This window comes from Juglans microcarpa x Juglans regia, chromosome 3D (assembly GCF_004785595.1).
Source record: "Juglans microcarpa x Juglans regia isolate MS1-56 chromosome 3D, Jm3101_v1.0, whole genome shotgun sequence".
NCBI classification, from domain to species: Eukaryota; Viridiplantae; Streptophyta; class Magnoliopsida; order Fagales; family Juglandaceae; genus Juglans; species Juglans microcarpa x Juglans regia.
In genome coordinates this window covers 5,185,742-5,203,222 of record NC_054598.1, presented here as the reverse complement: position 1 = coordinate 5,203,222, position 17,481 = coordinate 5,185,742, and the positions used below count along the sequence as shown (strand labels likewise).

The following is a 17,481-nucleotide window of genomic DNA, read 5'->3' as shown; positions in this document are numbered from 1 at the left end:
TGCAATGGTTTGCACCCGCCCAGACATTTCACAGGCAGTGAGCGTAGTTAGCAGGTATATGGCTAACCCAGGTAAGACTCATTGGCAGGCTGTGAAATGGATACTCAGGTATCTGAGGGGAACCCTGAACTTTGGGTTAATATTTGATAGAGATGTTGATCTCAGTTCCAAAGTTACTGGTTTTGTTGATTCAGATTATGCTGGAGACTTAGATAAAAGAAGATCATTGACAGGTTATGTTTTCACTCTGTGTGGGTCAGCTATCAGTTGGAAAGCAACACTGCAATCCACTGTTGCTTTATCAACTACCGAGGCAGAGTACATGGCAGCAGCAAAGGCTGTTAAGGAGGCCATTTGGTTGAAAGGCTTGGTCAATGATTTGGGTTTACAACAAGATGGGATCTCAGTATTCTGTGACAGTCAGAGTGCAATACATTTGACCAAAAATCAAATGTATCATGAAAGAACGAAGCACATTGATGTCAGGTACCATTTTCTCAGAGAGATTGTTATAGAGGGTGCTATACAGATTCTGAAGATTGCTACTACAGAGAATCCAGCAGATATGATGACTAAGCCAGTTGCAGTATACAAGTTCAAACATTGTTTGGACTTGATTGATGTTCGCATTTTGTTATTCCCATAAGGGATTTGGTGGTGGGGATTGGTTTTGTGGTCGGAGGTTTTTTGTGTTTTGGCAGAGTTCAAGCCAAGGTGGAGATTTGTTATGAGGTGGCTTGAATTCTGATTGAACAGTGCAAGTGTCGTAGGTTCGCTCGAGCGGAGGTTCACTCAGCTCGAGCGAAGTAAGACAGAGAGCTTCGCTCAACATTCGCTCGACATTCAGCTCGAGCGAATTCAGACAGAGAGCTTCACTCGACATTCGCTCGACATTCAGCTCGAGCGAATTCAGACAGAGAGCTTCGCTCAAGTATCGCTCGACATTCAGCTCGAGCAATATCCAAGTCAGAGAGCTTCGCTCGACACCCAGCTCGAGCGAGTTCAGGCAGAGAGCTTCGCTCGACTCTCGCACAACTGTTGGCTTGAGCGAAGTGCAGAATATCTACGTTCGCTCGACACTCGCTCAACGTTCGCTCGAGCCAATGTTCACAAAAGTGAATTCTCACTTTTCTTATAAATATCAAACGGCGCCTCTCATTTGATTTTAAGACTTCAGAATTCATTTGTTATTTGTTTTAGTGTTTTCTTGAGAGAGAAGTCTAGAGAGAGTTTTGAGAGATAACTTCCTTGTGAAGTTTTGTTGTATTGATTTGTACTCCATCTCTGTTGATAGTGAAATCTTCGATACCGACCCCACCAGTGGACGTAGGCTCGTTTTGAGTCGAACCACTTAATTCTTGGTGTTCATTCTGTGTGATTGTCATCAATTTCTTTCGTTTTAGTTCCGCTACTATACTTCGCGTTAGTCCTAGCTACACTTATTCCCAACAGTATTGACTGTATTTCTAAAATTGGCATTGCTGTAAAGCAATTTCTTCGGCAACTTTTTTGGTGTATTGACTGTATTTCTAAAACTGGCATTGCTGTAAAGCAATTTCTTTGGCAATGGCATCTAAAAACTCTGGTAATATTCTCGTGGCATAAAGCTAGAAGTGGCTATCACTGTTGAAAATGAGAAAGAATAATATCTCTGGGCAACGGGCTAGTGTCATGACTGAAGCCTCAACAATGGGGTACCGGAGCATTATTATGTTTGAAGTGAACATTACTCTTTATTTGTCCATGACATGAACAGAGATAGTCCAGTTCCTTTTCCCGTTTGGAACATAACTGTACTAGTCTGGAAACTATTGGAATTCAGTCAGCCTCATCACGAACTAATTAAGATTTGCATGAGATTTTAAGTCTGGTATTAGTGATCTCTATCTGTGTATCCTATCCTCTGGATAACCTTACGAATTTAGATTCTGAATACCAGCAAAACTATATCATCAATAATCATACCTTTGAAGATCAGTAAAGTCATTATCATTCAACTGGCAACATGTCAAGTTGTAGGAAATTTCTAATCCCGGTTGTCAAATGAGACATTAGAACTGCTCGGAGAGTAGTAAGAAAATTTCTCCATACTGTGCAACTTATTCTAAACAGTAATTTCCAGGCAGAGAAAACAACCTCAGATTTCGGGATGGGTGCAACATGCTTTCGTGTTATTTTGTTTTCTTGCGACTTTGGCATGAAAGGGACAGGTGTTGATAATAGCTGCTCCGAGTGCAAGAAGGAACCTGGAAACTTGGACTGTGGCAGGCAGTGGGCTCAGCCGCTCAACTCAATGCCCAATGGCATGGTTCATTGTGGCAAGCCTACATTAATTTTTGTCAAGGTCATTTTTTTTTTTGTAAGTATATATATGATATATACACGCACCGAAATTGCAAGATTTCTAGGGAGGGCATTCAAGCCACCATTATTCACGCATTTCACTACCTCTCAAGCTGGGTCGTACTCCTACTTTCAGGATCCTATAGCTCGCTGATCACGCTCAGCTATCGCAGTTTTGGCGGTTTTGAACTTCAGGTCGCCTTTCTTCAACTTGGATTTTGTTCTTCCTTTTCTTTTTTACTGTCAAACTTGTTTTCACTTTCTGGATACTTGGAATTGATGTTTCTTAGGAACTTAACTTGGTCTGGATGCTAAGAATTTCCTTGGCATTCTCATGTACTTCCCAGATTTAGATTGATCTTTGTTTCCGAAACTTCACCCTGAGGTTGCTTAGTTTATGCTTTTTCTTTATAGAAGTCTTATTCGTAGTGTAACTTTGAATGTCTGGCACTAGTGTCTTCCTGGTACCTTTATGTGATCTATACTTTACTTAAAGTTCAAAGTTTTACTTCTACTCGACCCATCGTTTTAAAGAGTTATACTTTCAGGGATTTGGGTTTCAGTATTTTGTGGGAGTATCATTCATATATCATCCATTACAATCGGGGGTTGCTGATTTTCTGGGTGTAGTCTTGGGCAACTGTAATGGATTCTTGCTGTTTGACCTTGAAACCCAATACCTATATGGCAAAAGCAATCAAAGGTAGTCTCAGTCATGGAAATAATGGGCTTTTGGGGGAGAGGATCACAGGGAGCCTGAGTAATAATGTATGGGCTAATCAGATGGCGAAAAGTTTGAGAAATGAGAAGAAGGTCACGAAGCTCAAACCTGGTGTTGCTTTTGCTGTAATTACTTCCAATAATGCCCAAGAGGCTGTGGTAAGTTAATTTCAATCTTTGATCTATTTCAAATGCATGAAACCGTATCATTTTCTTTCTATTCACCTCTGTTAAATACTTGGAAACATCGTGTGATCTTAGTCATTGTGTATATCCATTGAAATTGTAAATTTAGATCCATCGTCTCTGTAATTTCAATTTGATGGGGTAGTTTTATGAATGCTATCATTATTAATATTGGGTGTGATCTCAGACCATAGAAGCACCACACTATCATAGACGAAAAGCAGACCCAAAAAATGTGGCTTCGATCATATTAGGAGGAGGCGCAGGGACTCAACTCTTTCCTCTTACCAACAGAGCAGCGACACCTGCTGTAAGTCGTAAGAAAATAGCTACAGATGTATATTTGATTAATTTAATTGCTTGTAAATTAATTTAGTGGTTGAAGAAGAGCGGCTTAACCTTTTTTAAATGTCCAGTTAGTTAGCTATTCTTACGTGATGAGTTGGTATGATCTGCAGGTTCCTGTGGGGGGGTGCTATAGGCTTATAGACATACCTATGAGCAATTGTATCAACAGTGGCGTAGACAAGATTTGTGTACTCACTCAGTTTAACTCTGCCTCCCTCAATCGACACATTTCTCGCACCTATTTTGGAAATGGTATTAACTTTGGGAATGGATTTGTGGAGGTATAGAACCCAGCAGAAATTATTTTGATGTCAGATATTTCATAGATTCATTGGTACTTAAAGCAACATGAATAAGTTCGCACTTGTACAAGGGAAAACAACTTAGGTTTGACTGATTTATCTCCTGATAACTATTTACCAAGTATTGCAGAATAAAATCTGCATCATTGGCAGATAAGTCTTTAGGGAAGCCTCATGTTTTAATTAATGCTATATACAGTATTTGGTTATCAAGAGAAGGAAAAATATCACAATTTTCTATGTTATAAATGAATGGACAAACCAATATATGTGTTCTTTGGTAATAATTTTGCAATATCCTTGATTTTTGGTGACTTAAAATGTTCCCACTTGGCAAATAGGTTCTGGCAGCCACTCAGACACCTGGGGAAGCAGGAATGAAGTGGTTCCAGGGAACAGCTGATGCTGTGAGGCAATTTTTGTGGGTATTTGAGGTGGGTGTGGAACTTTTTGTTCGTGGTATAACCAAAGCAAACCCAGATATAAATAGATGGACCTTTCACCTACATTTTTAAGAAAAACTATGCTTTATCTCTTGCAAACTATTATTCTTTTTGCAATATAACCACCAAACTATTAAAATTGTCATCTTTCCCCAAACAACTGCTTATGGAAATTTGCCCCATTTTAACAGATTCAACTGCTAAAGTGTGCTGCACTGGTCACCAGATATTTTCATCCATCCAATGGTTAGATCTTAATGGGAGAATTAATTGTAGCTTATGTTTCAAACTGAAGACAAAGTGACAACTTAATAATTTGGTGGTTAAATTGCAAATAACAATGAGTTTTAGGAGTAAAGTATATTTTCTTTTTAATTTTCATTCCTTTGAATTTGAACTCTTGAAGTGGAATCTAGAATATATTACATTGATTATTGTAGGATGCCAAGAATAGAAACATCGAGAATATATTGATCTTGTGTGGGGATCATCTGTACCGAATGGATTATACGGACTTATTGCAGGTATACAATAAGTTATATAATAAGATCCACTCATTTGATTTTTCCCGTCTTTAAAAAACTTGGTTTATCTATATTCAATGAATCAACAGAGCCATGTCGAGCGAAATGCTGATATTACGATATCATGTGCAGTGGTGGGTGACAGGTTTGTTCACTCTTATTTTTTTCGTCCTTTAAATTTTTTTTGTGGGTTGATTTGCTCTGATCATCTAGTGATCTTTAATTGTGTGTGTACTAACACAACAATTTCTTCTGCTAATAAAGTAGGAAAAGCTTTCTCCTCTCATAGGAGAAAAAAAAAAAAAGAGAACAAGAAGAAAAAGATTTTCCTCTGTTTTATGAACTTAATTTCATCTAAAATAGATTTAGCACTTTTCAGCCGTGCATCAGACTATGGATTGGTGAAGATAGACAGCAGAGGCCGTATTGTGCATTTTGCTGAAAAACCAAGGGGAGCTGACCTGAAAGCAATGGTAAGCACTAAGTGAATCCAATGCTAAGAATTGATTTTATTCTTCCTATCCAAAAGATTTTTTGTTTCTCTTTTTAGCCTGATACTCTGGACAATTACTAGATTCGATCACACTTGAGGAAAGATTTAAATCTCATATGCCAATGATTTTGCCCCAATGAAGCTCAAAACGTTTCCAAATTTCTCTTGCTTTGAGCCTTTTGTAAGCTAACTGCAGACATTAGAATGATCTATCCTGAAGATTTTAAGCATGTTTCCCACATTGTTGGTATCTGCTTTTACCCATGCATGTACTTTTAGACAGTAAATGAACTCCCATGTTGCTAACAAATACAAAAATTTACTTGCATCTATGCAGCAAGTGGACACTCGTCTTCTGGGGTTGTCCCCGCAAGATGCTGTGAAAGCCCCATATATTGCTTCAATGGGAGTATACGTCTTTAAGACGGATATTTTACTGAAGCTTTTGAGGTGGAGATATCCTACAGCAAATGACTTTGGATCTGAAATCATTCCAGCAGCTGTGAAGGAGCAAAATGTCCAAGTAAGAGAGAGCTTTTAAAGTTCGTGAAAAAATATCTTCAAAGTTTGAAAAACACCTCTGTTATTGCTGAAGGGTGTTTTTTTTTTTTTTTTTTTCAGTAAGGCTCGACTGTGACATATTTCTCTTTTTTGACAGTCTTTCATATTTAGAGATTATTGGGAAGATATTGGAACCATAAAGTCCTTCTTTGATGCTAATTTGGCCCTTACTGAGGAGGTTTGTTTAATATTTTTAAGATTAATATCTTTGAATCTGATATTCCCGGAGTTCCACTTGATTCACATTCGTTTTCGTTGAGCTCTAACTCAAACGTATTTCCTCCCTCCATAAGAAAGGGGAGGGTGAGGTTTTGGGTTTTGGACACATTGTATGACTTACCATCTAAACAAATCCAAGTCTTATATCTTTCTGTGAAATAGACCCTCCTGTTTATACCCTGCTTTGCTCGATCTATTTATACCTTTTTTGTCAAATAGGGTGAGGTTCTGCCTGTAACACGTTGAAGGCTTTGATGTTTCTTTTATAAGTAATATAACTCGAGAAAGCACAGTAAGTGCTCGAGAGAATGCCACAGAAGACTTAGAATTTCTGAATATATTGTTTTTCTACATACTGTTTCAAAAGGCCAGAGGCCATATTTATACAACTCAATACACATAACCAATAGTTCATTTGTCAATACATTTGAGGCAAATTTCATTTGAGTTTAGTAACTAACAGAGACCACACTATTCGGTTGTGGAGAGGCACGTCCAGTAGCACGTCCAGTGCCTTCTAGAATATTTTCTTTGGGCATACCAGACCTTCCATTGTATGAAACTTATATAATTGGCTTATTTCCTTGTTATGAAATCAACATATATGCAGTGACCATCTCATTTTTGCAGTCTCCAAGTTTCGAATTTTATGACCCCAAGACACCCTTCTACACATCTCCTTTATTCTTACCACCAACAAAGATTGACAATTGTCGGGTATGCTGACAGACTTTGGCTCTTGTCACTTGCTTCATTGAGTTACTTGCCTTTCATGCTTCAATTGGGTTTTGCAGATTGTGGATGCAATAATCTCACATGGATGTTTCTTGAGAGAATGCAGAGTTGAACATTCAATAGTCGGTGAACGCTCAAGAATAGATTATGGTGTTGAGCTCAAAGTAATCTATCACGTTTTCTGCATTTTAATCCTCAAACACAAAGAACCCAGTAGACTAGAGCGCTTTGTTTTGGTTGCTTCAAGAACTTAGTTGAGTGGCAATTTTCCATTTACAGGATACCGTGATGATGGGTGCGGACTATTACCAAACTGAATCTGAAATTGCCTCTCTCTTGGCAGAGGGGAAGGTCCCAATAGGGGTTGGACAGAATACAAAAATTAGGTAACTGGCCTTGAAACCGAGAATTATTAAATCCAGATTTAATATTAGAAAGTTCAATGCTGACAATGTTCATTTTTTCCTTGAAAGGAACTGCATAATCGACAAGAACGCAAAGATTGGGAAAGGAGTTCTCATCATGAATAAAGATGTAAGCATACCACTCATGCTCAGCCCTGCATTTTTCCTTCTCAACGAACTTTTTTAGCGCATAGAACTTCTGATCGAAGTAAAGTGTTCATCTTTATATCCTGTCTGAATGTTATCATTGCAGGGTGTTCAAGAAGCCGATAGGCCAGAAGATGGATTTTACATTCGGTCAGGAATCACCGTTATCCTGGAGAAGGCGAAAATAGAAGATGGCTCAGTTATATAAATGGATCTCAAGTACTTTCTTTCAGAGACTGGATGGGTGCCTCATTATCAAGGAAAGAAGCAAACAACAGCAGCTTTCTTACTGCATCTTAAAAAAGGATTAGCTTATTAGCCTGTAAGAGTTGGCAGATGCAAGAAGTAAATAAATAAAGCAGAACGCTGGCTGGTTGTCTGGGTGGGCAGGTGGCTGCCTTCTTCCTTTTTATTGGGTTTTCATCAAAGCCAGACAGACGCTCTGTATCCATACTGATCAGGAATAATGGTATTGATGAGTTTACTCGTACCACTATCAAATTTTCTATGTTAATACATGAAAAATATATAACTATAAAAGATGATCTCTTTATTTATCCGGATTAGAAGGTTTATGTATTGGATCCATTTATTATGAAGTAAAAGAGAGTTAAAATATAAATTAACAACATTAAATTTATGTCTTCTGGTCTCAATTAAACATAATCCAATCCAAATCAATCGGATACTTGGACGGCGGAGCAGAAAGAGACCCTCCTTTTCCGACCTAAAACCTTCATGATAAAAATCAGCAAAGTTGATCTCGGCGGCTTCCTTACGACGCTTTCCTGATCACACCCCCATCAGCTACATTCCTGTTCCTGGCATCAAAAAATTCATCCGGTAGGTCGATCAATATTATTAATAAGCACTAGAAATATTATTTCAAAATTTCTATGTAGTCATTTTTTAGTACTCCTTACGCACTCTACTAAAGTGATTGATTGCGTCATTTTTTTAATATAATATAATTCTTTGACCAATCACATCAGTAAAATGCACAAAAAATACGCAAAAGTCATTGTATGTTACAGAACTCATATTAATTTTTCTCTTTCAACTTTTTTTTTTTTGTGAGAAAAAAACCATACCGACTATGATAATTATTTTTCAGTTTTTCTTTACTTGTTTTTCTCTTTTATTATAAGCTCCTGGATTAAAAACTGCGGATACTTTTTAGGGATGCCATATAGATGTACGATAATGATGTGTTTGGTGTGCCATTGCGGATATTTTAAGACACTGAAGCTTTCCCCCAGAAGATTTTCGGACCTGTAGAGAAGAGAATGAATGCATCATCATTCAAGAGAGCATGGAAAGGGAAATTTCTGCTTGTTTCATGTGCCACACTTTGGTTTCCAGATGAGGTCTTTTCAGCCTAACGAAAAACGGTAGCTCAAAAATACCACATGCATCTGACTCCTGTCCACTTCCCAACCACATTGCAATAAAGTTTGGAGTATTCTCTCACAAATTGCAATCATTCAAAGGATACATACCATCAGGAAAAAACACAGTAAAAGCTCGAGAAATAACACAGCAAAAGTAAATAATGTACAAACACAGGATACTCGAAACAGAATTTTAAGCTCCCTCTCTGTAATGTCTCATACATATGCGTTTGTCTTTGTGTCGGTTTCTTTTCTATAAATTAAGTGCTTGGTTCCTTGGCCGTACTCAGGTCTCACTGTGATTATTCTGGGAGGAAGAGGAGGCCACATCAGCAGCATGGCAGATACTTTTGAAGTCATCATGACATTATTCTGGCTGCGCCTCTTATCCTCCCAGACGCGTTGCCATGTTCAAGGAACAAATCCTCTTTGGAGTTCCTCCCACTGCACGTCAAGAAAACCTATTCTTCTAGAGAGAGATGAAAAACAACAGATAACTCACAATCAGCAGAGGAAATGAAAAAAAAAAAAAAAAAAAAAAAAAACTACTCCATATATCTTCCCTCTGATCCGATTGAAATGCATGGCCAAAGCTTTGCTTCCCTTTCTCAACAACTTAAACGGGCACTACTCCATTGGACCTCTTTTTTAATCTTTGCTTACTCTTAAACGAACCCATATTACTCTGGGCACCGTTATCTCAAGACCCCTTTGGAATTCCAAACAATGAGAGACCCTCTTTTCCTAAACTCACATGAACGGAAACCACGCATAGCCTTCCCCATCAGAGCCATAGCAGCAACGCTTGGAAATTGCTTCTTTTGAAAATCATCTAATGTTGCCTTTGAACACTGTGGCTGACAAACCACCACAGATTTGGGTGTCTTTCGGGGAGAAGTAGCCGAATTATGACACCACCGCCGAATCCAAGGATTTGAAAGAGTTACATGTTGACTTTTCTTCACTGAATCAACAGTAGAAGGATGACCATTCCTAAGAAAGATTGCATTTTGATCTAATGCCATCTGCTCTTTTCCATGGCATCTACCCATGGTAGGATCCGAACTGGTTGTGCCACATTTCAAAACTTTGCTGAAGAACTTTTTGACTTTTTCATGGGAAGAGGCTTCTTCCAATTTTGAGCTCTTGGTACCATGAGCAGAGCTACAAGAACTCAGCTTGAGTCGTTTGACCCACCTGCTGCTTGGCTCAGGTCCCAGATGGCCATCAGGACAATCACTAGATTTGGAAATCCCAGGCTGCTCAACATGTGAGAGGAGGAGGTGTTCGACGTCCAAACTCTTGGTTCTTGATGGGCTAGTCTCCCTGCAATCCACTGGGCTTGCCAAAGCAGGAAGATCGGGAAGTGCTTGATTTATATCACATAACTCCCTGGTCACGGGTATGCTCCTCATTTCTTCTCTAGCTGAAGCATCTGCAGCTCGAGATGTTGGTGACTTCCCCTTGAGGCCCTTCAAAACTCAATTTTTGTGATTGCTTTAGTATAGCACACAGAAAGCTTAAATACTAGCACAGAATCATTCTTGTACAGGATGACTACTTCAAGCCCAATTTACTTGGAAGATAAACAGACACATGGTCTAGTCAATAAGACAACTACTAATAGGACACAACCTAAAAAGATCAAGAGTTACCTTATCAGATGGGGATGAAGCAAGACCTGCAGCAAACAGGCAGCACTATCAGCCAGTGAACGAGAAAGCTTAACAATACACATGCAAATTAAGCACAATGCCTATAGAGCAAAAATAAACTACAGCAAGACCATAAATATTCTCGTCCACCACACAATAAAAAGCATCTTATTCTTAGGCCTCATTCACTTTCACAAAACTTTTCGTCTCATCTAATTATTACAATTTTTCCAAATTCTCACACAAATTAAATAAATAATTCAACTTTTTCAAATCTCAAAACAAAAATAATATTAAAAAAATATATTCTAACAATATTTTATTCAACTTTCAACTTTTATCTCAACTCATCTGATTTGTGAAAACAAACAAGGCCTTAGTGTAATGATGTAGAACCTAGTTTTCTATCCATAAAACTCAGTACAATGCCATTGAATCAAATCCAGAATATTGAACACAGCAGTATGCATACCAGGGAGAGCCACAGCAGTATGCATACCAGGAAGATGGCTCTCCCGTAAAGCATCCATGTCCATAGTATCAGTTTCAGCTGATGATTCGGTCTTCAATCCAACTGAAACATTTACATCTTTAACATATTCTTGGCCATCACTTTCTGTGGAGCTGTCTAGAGGTTGCAGTTTTACTCCTTGCTGAACTTGGAAACGGAAATCAGGTGATAAACTGAGAAGCTCGCCAAAATATTTTCCTTTGAATTTGGCAGATACAGTTGATTCTCTCGATATTTGATGTTTATCAGATAAGGCAACATTGGTCTTTTCCGTGATCATAAAATGGCGAGTTGTTTGGGAGAACTTGGAAGGACTTCTAGGTGATCCTCCTATGGAGTTGATGGTAGTGAATATTCTCATAGTCTCCACATCATGAACAGAGTATGGAAATCTTGGTAGCAAATGACATCCATGATATAAATCTTCTGATTTGGTCACCTCTGGGGGGCTGCTCTGGCTTGGGAACAATCCCATACCTGAATGGTTTTGCATATTATGCCACTGTTTATCAAGAAAATGTGCTTGCTGGTTACTACTGCTTGTAGAGGGATCGTGGAGCAACAGAGTTGCGTCTTTCTGCCTGAGCAATGACTTCCCACATGTTCTGGAATCTAATAGGTCGCTCACTTTCTTCTCATGAACCAAAATAGTGGAATGGCTGCAATGATTGGTATCCTGGACACATTCTTTGGATGTCATGATGGAGTTTGATTTATGTATTTCTTCTTTTCTAGGCACAAAGGGCTGCAATGGAGTCCTTCTGCTGTTAAATCCATGTGGCACAATTTTTAAACTTGACCTCGTAAAATCATCATGAAGAGATGTTGAAGCAGCTAGGCTGTTCATATCAAGATCTTTGTGAGATTTCACCTGCTGCTCTAAGTAATGTGAGATGCCTCCAGATTGAAAACGACATTCAAGAGTGCCTGTTTCTGGAGGAGCCCTTGCAGATTCAGAAGGTAAATGACTCTCACTTCTGTGAAGTGAACCAGTAATATGTCCAGACTTGGAGCCATTTTGAGAACTTGGTACTCCCCCATGACACGTGGTTTCATCCTTCTTTAAAGCCAAAACAACACCCTCTCTCTTTTGAGAAAGATTGAACATGGGAAAGGGCTGGGAACCCAAGCTTTCTCTCCTAAGTCGTTTCGAACCTGCTGCCAGACTCTCATCGATAATATCGACTGTCTTGGATTTGGCTACTTCTGCAAATCCTTTGGCATAAATTTCTGTCCCTATCTCTGGCCCACTAAGTGCAGGGTGCTTCACAGGATCATGAACTTCTTGCTTGGACTCATAATGAATTGACATATTACCGCAAGCCTGAGTAGCTGACTTACAACTTGTTCTCATCGAGTGACCCATCCAAACAGATTGGTAACGACGCACTGGTTTACCCACCATTGCATCATCACTACCATGATAGGATTGTGTCACTTGATCGGACATGGCACTTAATTATGTTTCCCAATCAATAACTATCCCTCATCAGTTCATCATCACCTGTACATACCATTCAGCAAAAAGGAAAAACAAAAGGTTTAGGGAACTCCACCTTTTATCATGTATGTGATTGCCACTTCAATATGGTTAGACGAATGATCTAAAGCTCAAAAAATCATATATACCTAGCACATAATATCCACATGAAATGAAGGATATGCAAAAATACATAATGGGCAGTTTTGTGGCAATGCAAATTGGGCACCTATTACAAAATCCTATTGTTTCATTAAAATATAGCTCGAGGATGTCAAAGTCTCCTAGTTATTTCCAACAATTTCTTCACTTCAAGAATAATCAAAGTAAAACAACGAAGTATTTTAGTCACTTGCAGCATCCATAGCACGCCTTCTTGAGTTTTTAGAAAGCTTTGGTACAAGGGACTTGTACGTTACATTTGTGATTTTCCCAGAAGACAGAACGTTTTGTTGTCTAGTTTTAACTTCTGCAAAAAAATATAATTTATCTTGATAGTTTCTGAGGTCACTCCTGAATAACCTCTACCTCTCGCCCTTTCTCTTATTCGAAGTTAAGTTTTAACTTGCTGAGCTCAAGGTACAGATCACCTTACCCCATTAAGTCGAAGACTAGGCTGGTTTGGTTACATAAAACCAAACTATCACATCTCGTCTCAAATAATCATTACAACTTTTCTAAACTCTTACGTCAAATATAATAAACAATTCAACTTTTTCAAATCTCAAAATAAAAATAATATTAAAAAAAATATTATACAACTCTCAACAAAACATCTCATCTCAATTGTGCCTAACCAAACGAGGCAACCGGTCTAAACCTGCAGGAGTTCGACTCATATGCTTTTTTGTGATAAACAGTAATTTATTGGAACAAGGCGTGGTTGAAGCAGCTTTAACCAAATAATGAGAACAACAATAACGAGAATGATACCAACAATAAAATTAGGCTTATACCAAGTGAATTCTTAGGATGAAGGTTTCTTACAAACAACCACTTTCCATTTCCACACTCTTGCCTAAGCAAGAGACATCTATTTTTGTTAAATATAATTAAAATTACAAAATAATAAAAAGGACTTACCATGGGTGACGGAGACAGCGAAGATAGAGGTGTGAGATTCAAGAGAGGCCATAGATCCAGAGCGAGAGATCGAAACAGAAACAGGAAGTTCTTGAAGTTCGGAAGATGGAAATCTTGTGGACATGGATAATTGGAAGTATAAATACTAACTAGCAGTGGAGGAGGAAAGGCAGGAACAGGAAGAAGAGAAAGCTTAGCGGAAGCTGGGAGTTTGAAGCCGAGTTTCACTTTGTATGATTGTATCTGTTTTGCTTTGCACTGCTCAGCCGCATACACATCAGGCTGTAAGCAGGAGAGGAGAGAGAAAGAGAGCGCGAGAGGTCGTCAAGCGAAGGGACCCGCCCACCTGCACTTTTCCAATTGGTCATTGTTCTGTTCTATCTTCTTTTCTTCCTTTTGCCGTTTGTGGCGCAAATAATTTTTTTTTTTTTTTTTTAATCTCCGTCGATATATCGAGGAAAAGAGAAATGCTACGGGTATTAATAGAAGAGTAATAAACTCTGACCGTTTTTTATTTTTTCTTTTTTTTAATATTTTAAAAATTTTAAAAAATATCTCAATACATTTTAAATCACTTCTCTAATCATTAAATAAAAAATAAAATAAATTTTTTGATAAACAGTCAAATTGAGAAGTACAGAAAGCAAAATAGTTTTTTCCATTAGTAGAATTAAGTACAATGCAATCATGTAGAATATATTATTAAAAAAAAAAATTCACGTAGCTTCTCTATTTACGCACAATGGGATGTTATTATTTAAAAATAAATAAATAAACATGAGATTGCACATAAAAAAAAATTAATTTTTTAATTATAAATCAAATTTTATTTTTTTTTAAAATGATTATACGATACTTATATATTTTACAATTGTACTTAGAATTATTCAATGAATAAATATAAAATTCATCTGAAAAAAATTAAATTTTAATAATAAACCTCACTATTCTTAAAAAAAATATTTTATATCTAACATTGATGGTCTACACATTAAAATTTTAATGCTTTGTTTAAGGATTTCATAGGATAATTTAACGGTGGAAAAAATGGGAATGCTTGGAATAGTCTTGGGAATTGGAATATAGAATTCTTTTAGGTTATGTTTTGATGTTAAACTCATCTTAATTTATCTTAAATTAATCATTAATAAGATCTATTATTTTTTCATCTTTTTATAAAAAGTTAAATACATTTATTTCAACTCAAATTATTCATCAAATCCGCACCAAACGCAGCCTAGAATGCTATGTATTGGTCAGCCTCCTTATCTGTAAAATTATAATATCTTCCCAGATTCGCCGGAAGTCTCAAGTCTGCACGTTTTCAGCAGCTACAAATACCTTTTCCACTGGAAAAAAAAAAAAAAAAAAAAAAAAATCTTCGCCAGCCGAGGTTTTACGGTTACAGACAAGCTGCATCTCCGGTCAATCGGAGCATATGACTTCGGACTAGCTTTTGTGCGGTGAGTGTTGTAACACGTATCGTCTTTGTTCCTTGCTGATAAAAGAAAGACTGAAATTCAAATGCCTTCATATAACTGCACGAAAATATGGTGGTCCTGTATATATATAGGAGAATCAAAACCTACGGAAACTTACCTTATAAGGGGAAAATTACCCAGTTATCTCGTCCCGATCATTGACCCCCAGAATTTATTCACGATCACATACTACAAAATATAAATACAAATAAATTACATTAAGATTGATCGCATTTGTCATTCCATCTATATTTAAAATAAAATCTATTTACAAATTTATTTATAAATATACCAAAAAATATAAGTTGTTCAAAAATATAAGATTAAAATACGTTGTTTAGTGTGTCAATAACATTTGCAAATAATTCAATTTATTTTTACAACTACAACAAATTCAATAATAAATGTTGAGTTTGCAAATCATTTTATAAGCTGAGAACTTATATACAATATTTTAATCTTATGTATTTTCGAGATGTTAAAGTGACTTGGAATGGAAATCATCATATCGTGATCCGAGCCTCTTTCAAATACAACGTTATTTGAATGAGACGGAGCTCAAAAAATGTTCCGAATATAATTTTTTTTTTTTTTTATTTTAACCGAATGATTAAAATAATTTTTTGTAATAATATTGTGAATTTTTTATATTTTTAAAAAATATTTATAATAATTAAAAAAATACATAAAAAAAAATTACACTATTCGAACACTTTTTAGTCCCGAATTCGGGACCAGTACTCTTATTTGAATTTAGAAACTCCAGTGGAAAACTCACTCATCACACTTCCTAGATTGGTTAGTAAAATCAGCTTCACACACCGACACCGACGCACGAGATGCACGGATCTATGGGTTGCTGATGGGTTCGGCTGGTCCGAGTCGAGCCGAGGGCGCAAGAGCTGGATCGAAAAAAAAAAAAAAAAACGATATTACCGCGTAACGCATTGGATTTGTTGGATATAAGATCGCCACGCACCGGGCGTCCCCACCACCCATCCTAAAATTTCCTATTGTTTGGTCGATATTTTTCCACGTCATTTCCGTACTGGATGAACATTCTAAAATGAAAATGATTTGCAGAAAGCAACTCATTAACGTGACTTCATAAAAAAAAAACAAGATATTTGTTTTTCAAGTGGAGTTTCTGTTTGATATTATCTTCGATACTTTATTATTTTCTGAATAATTTTTTTTTATTATTATTTTCAAAATATCTAAAAATACTTCATTATTCAAACGTAATTTAAATATATTTTTTTCTTATTGACGGGCTAACAAAATAAAAATCTGTCCCCGGACAAAGTCGTGAATCTTGTTTAGGTGATATAAGCATAAAAGAGAAAAAAAATGGCCAGAGGCTGAGGGGGAGGGAGGGGCTAGGGGACCCTCACCACCCCCCACAACGGTGTCTAGGGCACTTAAGAGGCTCTACTCCCCCTCAATTAGGAACGGATGAGTTTTTCTTTTATTTACCTCATTTGGTTTTAACTTTGAATAATTTTACCTGAATGCATTCATTGTAATTTAATTTTTTTAAAAAAAATTATGCTTATCATTTTCTATATCACATAATAATACATGATTTGTTATTTTTATTTTTTTATTTAAATACATACATATTAATGTGTAAATATATATATGTTTAAATAGATATATAAAAATAATAAATCACATATTGATATATAGTATAAGGATGATAAATAGTATTTTTTTATTTTAAATATTAAAAATTAAATTATGTCATCTGAATGTGTAGATGCTACCGCCTCTCTCTCTCTTTTTGTGTTTTTATTTGTTAGAGTTATCGCGACAAATTTTAGATAGTTTTGAATTCGTCAAATATAAAAATGTTTTAAGGATATTTGGCAATAATTCTCTAATCTCACTTGATGGAATATCAATGGACGAAAAGTGATAGGACACTGACTCGTCTACAATTAAATTACAACTTCTTAGGATGATAATATCTATTCAAAATTTTATCACATCAAACTAGAGTAGAAGTAGAGATAAGTTTGAAAAAAGATTATTGTTTTATTAAGTGATTATATAAAAGTTGTGATAGGTTGCTGTTTTATCATTTTTAGATTTATAATCGATAAATCATGCAAACCCAAACAATGTGAAATTAGAAAAACTATGGAGACCTTTAAAAAATGAACATATATATATATATATATATTAGTATTTAACCTGAAAAATAATCAAGGGACCATGAGAACGATGAAGGGTTCTAAGAAAACTATTGCCAATGCTCTTCGTCCGCTTGTTTTAATAATTCTAACTGTAACGCCTTAATAGAAAGCTCATACTACATGATTTATAAAAAGCAATAACTGCTAATTCCCAAGTAATATAAGATCTCATCACCATTTACTCATATCCTTATCATATTGGGTATTAAAATCTATCCTCTTTAAATTTCTGACGCCCTCATCAGGCCAATCCGTCG

At 36.5% G+C, this 17,481-nt stretch overlaps 2 protein-coding genes across 3 annotated transcripts; one reads left to right on the top strand and one right to left on the bottom strand.

Annotated features, from left to right (window-relative positions):
* The first annotated feature begins 2,378 nt into the window (after positions 1-2,378).
* LOC121256195 (glucose-1-phosphate adenylyltransferase large subunit 1-like) lies at positions 2,379-7,915 on the top strand. The gene is made up of 15 exons (XM_041156866.1): positions 2,379-2,538; positions 2,892-3,222; positions 3,437-3,559; positions 3,708-3,878; positions 4,241-4,333; positions 4,783-4,866; positions 4,956-5,011; positions 5,246-5,339; positions 5,697-5,882; positions 6,018-6,098; positions 6,770-6,856; positions 6,934-7,038; positions 7,154-7,260; positions 7,348-7,408; positions 7,532-7,915. The coding sequence occupies exons 2-15, from the start codon at positions 2,989-2,991 to the stop codon at positions 7,631-7,633; spliced, it is 1,584 nt and encodes a 527-aa protein (XP_041012800.1). The 5' UTR covers positions 2,379-2,538; positions 2,892-2,988; the 3' UTR covers positions 7,634-7,915.
* A 958-nt stretch (positions 7,916-8,873) lies between these two features.
* LOC121254331 lies at positions 8,874-13,926 on the bottom strand. 2 transcript variants are annotated; one of them, XM_041154323.1, is made up of 4 exons: positions 13,546-13,926; positions 10,971-12,485; positions 10,472-10,497; positions 8,874-10,288 (listed from the first exon to the last, which is right to left on the bottom strand). In XM_041154323.1, exons 2-4 carry the CDS (start codon positions 12,430-12,432, stop codon positions 9,512-9,514), a joined length of 2,265 nt encoding a protein of 754 aa, XP_041010257.1. In that variant the 5' UTR covers positions 12,433-12,485; positions 13,546-13,926; the 3' UTR covers positions 8,874-9,511. The 2 variants fall into 2 exon arrangements, with proteins under 2 accessions (XP_041010257.1, XP_041010259.1); XM_041154325.1 differs by lacking the exon at positions 13,546-13,926 and having other exon boundaries at positions 10,971-13,531.
* Between the last annotated feature and the right edge of the window lie 3,555 nt (positions 13,927-17,481).

Excerpts from the sequence above, each read along its gene's own strand:
- LOC121256195 (XM_041156866.1), top strand. The coding sequence starts at position 2,989 with ATGGATTCTTGCTGTTTGACCTTGAAACCCAATACCTATATGGCAAAA. Across the intron at positions 3,879-4,240 it reads TTGGGAATGGATTTGTGGAG|GTTCTGGCAGCCACTCAGAC; the intron begins GTATAGAACCCA and ends CTTGGCAAATAG. Across the intron at positions 5,340-5,696 it reads GAGCTGACCTGAAAGCAATG|CAAGTGGACACTCGTCTTCT; the intron begins GTAAGCACTAAG and ends GCATCTATGCAG.
- LOC121254331 (XM_041154323.1), bottom strand. The coding sequence starts at position 12,432 with ATGTCCGATCAAGTGACACAATCCTATCATGGTAGTGATGATGCAATG. Across the intron at positions 10,498-10,970 it reads ACGGGAGAGCCATCTTCCTG|GTCTTGCTTCATCCCCATCT; the intron begins GTATGCATACTG and ends TGTTTGCTGCAG. Across the intron at positions 10,289-10,471 it reads CTTCATCCCCATCTGATAAG|GGCCTCAAGGGGAAGTCACC; the intron begins GTAACTCTTGAT and ends TGAGTTTTGAAG.